The 5,463-nt window shown below is 39.2% G+C and overlaps 2 protein-coding genes across 5 annotated transcripts in view; one reads left to right on the top strand and one right to left on the bottom strand.

The window, feature by feature from the left end:
- The window catches only part of Vps29 (VPS29 retromer complex component), a 9,388-nt gene extending 9,144 nt beyond the window's left edge, over positions 1–244 (bottom strand). Inside the window, exon 1 of one of the 4 annotated variants that reach the window (XM_015502503.2) lies at positions 110–244. In XM_015502503.2, the coding sequence (XP_015357989.1) occupies positions 110–112 (3 nt within the window). In that variant the 5' untranslated portion in view covers positions 113–244. The remainder of the gene's footprint in view (positions 1–109) is intronic. The other 3 variants (XM_015502502.2, XM_015502501.2, XM_015502500.2) reach the window with 3 other exon arrangements.
- The window catches only part of Rad9b (RAD9 checkpoint clamp component B), a 32,173-nt gene continuing 26,898 nt past the window's right edge, over positions 189–5,463 (top strand). Inside the window, exons 1-4 of the mRNA XM_015502393.2 lie at positions 189–449; positions 3,215–3,285; positions 4,952–5,101; positions 5,297–5,411. Coding sequence (XP_015357879.2) covers positions 413–449; positions 3,215–3,285; positions 4,952–5,101; positions 5,297–5,411 — 373 coding nt within the window. The 5' untranslated portion in view covers positions 189–412. The remainder of the gene's footprint in view (positions 450–3,214; positions 3,286–4,951; positions 5,102–5,296; positions 5,412–5,463) is intronic.

Consider the following 5,463-nt stretch of genomic DNA (forward strand, 5'->3'; position numbering starts at 1 on the left):
GCCAACGCCTCCGGGATGGCCCAGCCCTCGCCCTGAAATCCCCCACGGCTCCCAACGATGCAGCAACCCCGCCGACAGCCGGGCCTCGGTCGCCAGCGTCGGTCCTCACCATCCTGTCACCGGGCTCCGCTCAGTCACCAGAACAGCAGCCGCCCTCTTCCTCAGGTTCCTCGGTGACCCACCCACTTTCCCCTCAACCAATGAAAAACGAGGTCGACTGGAGGCGGCCCTACGGGGACCCGCACAGTCCTTTTACCGCCGGAAAGCGAACCTGTGCTTTGAGAATTAGTGGAGGCGGAGTGAGAGTGGGAGGAATTGAGGCGTAGCTTCGAAAAACGCGGGCAACATCCGGGCATTTGGGGCCAGCAAGCTAACGTGCGCCTTCCAACCCTGCCTTTCAGCAACCGCAGCCATGCTGAAGTGCGGGATGAATGGCAGTCAGGTGAAAGGTGGAGCAGCCTTTTTTGCCTCCCTATGTAGAAGAGGAAAAGTCTAAAAAGCCAATGACGTGCCTTCATCTGTCGCCTCATTCTTCCCCTTTGCCTTTGTGCGCCAGCGCTGAAGTCGCGTCCTGACCACTGCCTGTCCCCACGAGGGCCCTGGGGGCTTCTGACGGCAGGATGAAGGCCCCTCTCGGTTGAGGCGTAGTGTTCAGTACTGCGCAGCGTGTGGGGAGGAGTGGGGAAAAAATAATGTGTGGACAAAGTATTTTAGTGCCCAGAAAACAAATAAGCTTGATTTTTTGCACAGATTCAATCTTTTTTTTGGTACTGGGGATTGAACCCAGCACTCGACCACGGAGCCACATCCCCATCCCTTTTATTTTTTATTAGAGACAGGGTCTCACAGAGTTGCTTAGCACCTAGCTGTTGCTGAGGCTGGCTTTGAACTTGTGATCCTCCTGCCTCAGCCTTCCAAATCGCTGGGATTACCATGCCCAGCAGATTGTACGATTTTAAACCCACTAAATCACCTTGGGTCTCAGTTTCCTCATCTGTAAAATGGGAACCTTAGCAGCACTTTAGAAAAGCACTTTCATTAATAGGGTTTGTTGTAGGCACGAAATAGAAATTAATATAAACATAAGGGAATGTATGGAACTGCTCTTCATTGTATATGGCCCTTTTAAAATGGAAGTTAATACAGAAAGCATTTAGAAAAGCAGTGGCTTTCTATAAATTGTAGCCTGAAAATGGTCATTGAAAACTATCTTGTATTGTGACTGGCTTCATTTGTGTTGAAGACAAATATAGGAAAATAATAATGAGCAGGAAAGGGAAGTACAAGTCCCCCCATTGTTACTTGTTCCCAGAGTACTAGGAAATTGTCTTCAGCAGTGTGCACCTTCTTTATTTTTTAGTTGTCAGGAATCTTTATTTATATGTGGTGCTGAGAATCAAACTCAGTGCCTCACACATGCTAGGCAAGCACTCTACCACTGAGCCACAACCCCAGCCCAACAATAGCCAATTTTCTGTGATTATTTAATTTTGCTTTCCTTCCTAGACTGTAAATGTGATGAGGGCAGGAACTATACTTGTCTTGTTCATTACTGTACCCCAGTGCATTGGGCTGTATTTGGAGTCTAGTAGGTGATCAATAGATATTCATTGGGTGAATGAAAGGTCTGCATCAGGCAATCCAGGAAGCAAATGTGAAGAGACACATGCCTTTTTAAAAATTATTTATTTATTTAGGTCATCCCATCTTTCGTAGTTTGCACACTTGTGATTCTTTAGCATTGCAATCTGAATTCTGGGATTGTTATTTCTTTTTTATGTTCTTCAGTAGATTGATAGGTCCATTCATTTATATTACAGCATAGTTTCCTCTATTTGGATGGTTTTTACTGATTCATAATTCATAAGAACATTAATGGTATTAACCCAAGCCAGATCAATATTTCATCCAGCCCTAGCCTCTCTTTCTAACAAGACATGTAAGTGTGTTTGATGGGAAAGTCTGACATCTTCTATGCTAAAATCTGGTATTTCCCCAGGCTAATCTCAAGCAGAGATGAATACTCTTAATTTCTCTCTCGTAATGCATTTTTTTAAAAAAATTTAATTGTAGTTAGACACGATACCTTTATTTTATTTATTTATTCATTTTTATGTGGTGCTGAGTATCAAACCCAGCACCTCACATATACTAGGTGAGCACTCTACTGCTGAGCCACAGCCCCAGCCCCTCTCGTGATGCTTTTTGACATGACCAGCTGTGGAGTTATTAAAACATTTAAAATCATCCTCTCCATGCCCTTTTTCCATATATTTTTTGCAAATAGATTTATTTAAACCAAGTTGAAAAAATTAATAGTATGGAAATTTCCTTGCCACAACAGCTCCACACAATACTGCAGACATATAGAAGAAAGAATGTCATTGAATTTTATACACTCATTCTGCAAATTTATTGAGCTCCTACTATGTGATGGCATTTTGCCAAAGGCATTATACTGTATTTCTTAAAGCAATGTGTCATTAGTCTAGAAAATGCTATATGGATCAGTTGAACAATTTGTCTATCAGATATATTTAATTAAAGAATTTGTCCCTAGATATTTGTATAAAACATGCAAAAACCAAAAGTCAAAACATCCTATTTTGATTAAGGAAATTGTTCCAATATATGCAGGAGAAGGAATTCAAAAGCATTATTTCCAGGTCAATCATACCACAAAAATTCAGTCAAAGATGAATCCAACGTATTGCAATAAACCCCTTTTGTGATCTTGCACTTTGGTTTTCATTTGTTCTGATAGGACTTGACATGAAACAGAAGTTGAGATCATTATGGCTAACTTGAGTTTATTGGAAACCAAGGAAAAGCTGAATGTTATTACCGTCTATACAGTCCATGAATTAGAATGAATGGTAGAACCAGGCTGAACTATGTGTTGCAAACTAGGCAACAAAGTGTGGGTAGAATCGTTGCCAACTATTTCCATATTACCAATAGTTGGTTGATGTGTATTATCTACAAAACCAAAAGCCTCCATTTCTCTCTCTAGGAATTAGACCCATAGGGCAGGGAAGAATTGTTCAATTGAAGAATCTGTTAAATAATTTGACCTGCAGGAACAAATTGTTCAGTAGATTCCACTGATCTTTATGAATTTATCTTGAGTCCTCTGCTTGATGAAGTAGCCCTGTGGTTTGTTTTTGTTTTTAGAGAGAAGGAATGTAAACAGTGCTTTTCTTTTTCTCCATAGTGTTTGGGAAAGCAATCCAGGCTTTATCCCGAGTGAGTGATGAGCTGTGGCTAGACCCATCTGAAAAAGGTGTAAGTGTTACCAAAGTGAAGCTCATCCCACAGAAAAACCAATGTCCCTGAAACGAGTTGGGGAGAAAGAAAGGCTTTATTTAATGTCCAAGAATGGGGCAAGAGGGTGCTCTGCTGGCACATCAACTTCTCAACTCCAGGGGCTTTAGAAGTTTTGGATATAGGACAGGAATAATGAGGGAGAGAGGCTAATAAAAGGAAGAAAATTCATATCTTTTCTGGGAACAGGTAGAAATCTTCCAGGAACTTGGGGTACCACCTCTTTTTACTTCAGTTATGGTCTGGTGTTTCTGGTGATGGTGTGTCTTTAGCCTTGAAGTGGGAGGAAAGAGGCTACACAAGTCTAGTTAATCCTGTGTCATAGTTTTGGGCAAAACATTTCTCAAGTGAACGACATGTCTACATGCAGAGCTGAGTGAAAACCTGATCCAAGGTTAAGGCAGCAAAGGAGAAAGACACAATTTGGAAGCAGAGAGGCCAGAGTCTTTTCATCCTATTCCATTGGACATAAGCAGGCCCAAGTGAAGAGTCAATGTTTTCAGCAAAAGTGGCCTTCAAGTCCCCGAAAGTAACCTATACAACCTATCATCATAACTCACATGTCAGAGATGATATCTACCCCAAAGCTAATGGAGGCTAATCATTTATTAGCTTTGGGGAGGCTAATAATTTATTTCCATCTCTGTGATCTCCAAAATCAGTGATTTTTTAAAAAAGTCAACTAAGAGCAAGAGAATCTGGAGGGTTTATTTAGATTTTTCTCTGGTAAAATAAATAAGAATCTGAAGTAACAGATCATGAAGTAAGACAGAAATGTTTAAAGATCCTAGTCCAGATTGAATGGAACCAGGAAATTCAGAAATTATCAGTTATCCCTTTCATTGTTCATCTTTATTTTATATATCTCAGTATACTTAGAGCACAGGAAACTTGAAATCATGCAGAAAAACATAATTTATTCAAGTCAGGAGTCATACACTTGTGATCAAGAGACTAGATGAGGCCTGTAGAAATATTCTGTGAGACCTACACCTTTTTTTTTTTTTTTGGTTTTTCATGGAGGGTCTAGAGATGTAGTTCAGTGGTAGAATGTATGTTTTTCATGCACAAGGCACTGGATTCAATTCCAGCATACTCCCTCAAAAATTGAAATAATTTCTAACATTTAAAAATTGTGAGAGTCCACATAAATATCTGAATTTCCTGCTTCTTTTTAAAATGTAAAAGACCCAGGACTGGGATTGTAATGCAAACAAATAAATAAAATTAAAAGATCTGACAATTTTGGGCTTACAATCACAAATGGAATTAGTTAACCAAAACCAAGTAATGGTTTTCTCCCTTAGTTGAGGTATGAGACCACCAATTTACTATAACTCCTTTTTATATCACCTTCTGCCACTTCATCCATTAAAGTTAAAGCCCCTGTGGGCATTTTCAATTCCCCTGTGGGCATTTTCATTTTCAATTTAATATAGATACATACACATATGTATGTACATATGCAAATTCAATATACACTGAATGGTGTAGTCCATAGTTAACATTTCATGGTGTTATAATTGAACTTATTTAACTAGGATATTAAACATAATTGAATTTAAGTATTCAACTATCACTTAAAGAAAGTTGGTTTTCTCCTAAATAGCTCTCTTATTTTTCCCAGCTTGCTCTAAGATCAATGAATTCTTCTCGATCAGCATATGGATGTGTCCTGTTCTCTCCTGTATTTTTTCAACATTATCAATGGTCAACCTCAATGAAAATGAATGATAATGACAGAGCATTGAATTTAAAATGCAAATTGGGAATGAAGGTAAATATAAGTAGCCCTGGGTTTCTCTTGCATTGGAGAAATATTTATTATAAAGGATACTTGGTAATTCAGATGGCATGCAGGACAATTCTGCTTATTTATGAATATTACATACATCCTTGTTAGTTTTAAAGAAACAGATAAAACAACCATATTAGGTATGTTCTTAATATGTATAATGTGTTTGTGTTACAGTCAATTCTACCCATCTTTAGATGTCTAACTTCTCTCGAAAGAAATGTAGAAAAGTGCAAAATGTTCACCAGCTCTGATGAATGCAAAATAGTTATTCAGTTCTTCTGCAGGCATGGTAGGTGTTCAAAGTGGTTTAAATTTTTGTTCCCCCTCCTCCCCTCCCCCCT

This window comes from Marmota marmota, unplaced genomic scaffold, assembly GCF_001458135.2.
Source record: "Marmota marmota marmota unplaced genomic scaffold, marMar, whole genome shotgun sequence".
In the NCBI taxonomy this organism is placed as follows: Eukaryota; Metazoa; Chordata; class Mammalia; order Rodentia; family Sciuridae; genus Marmota; species Marmota marmota.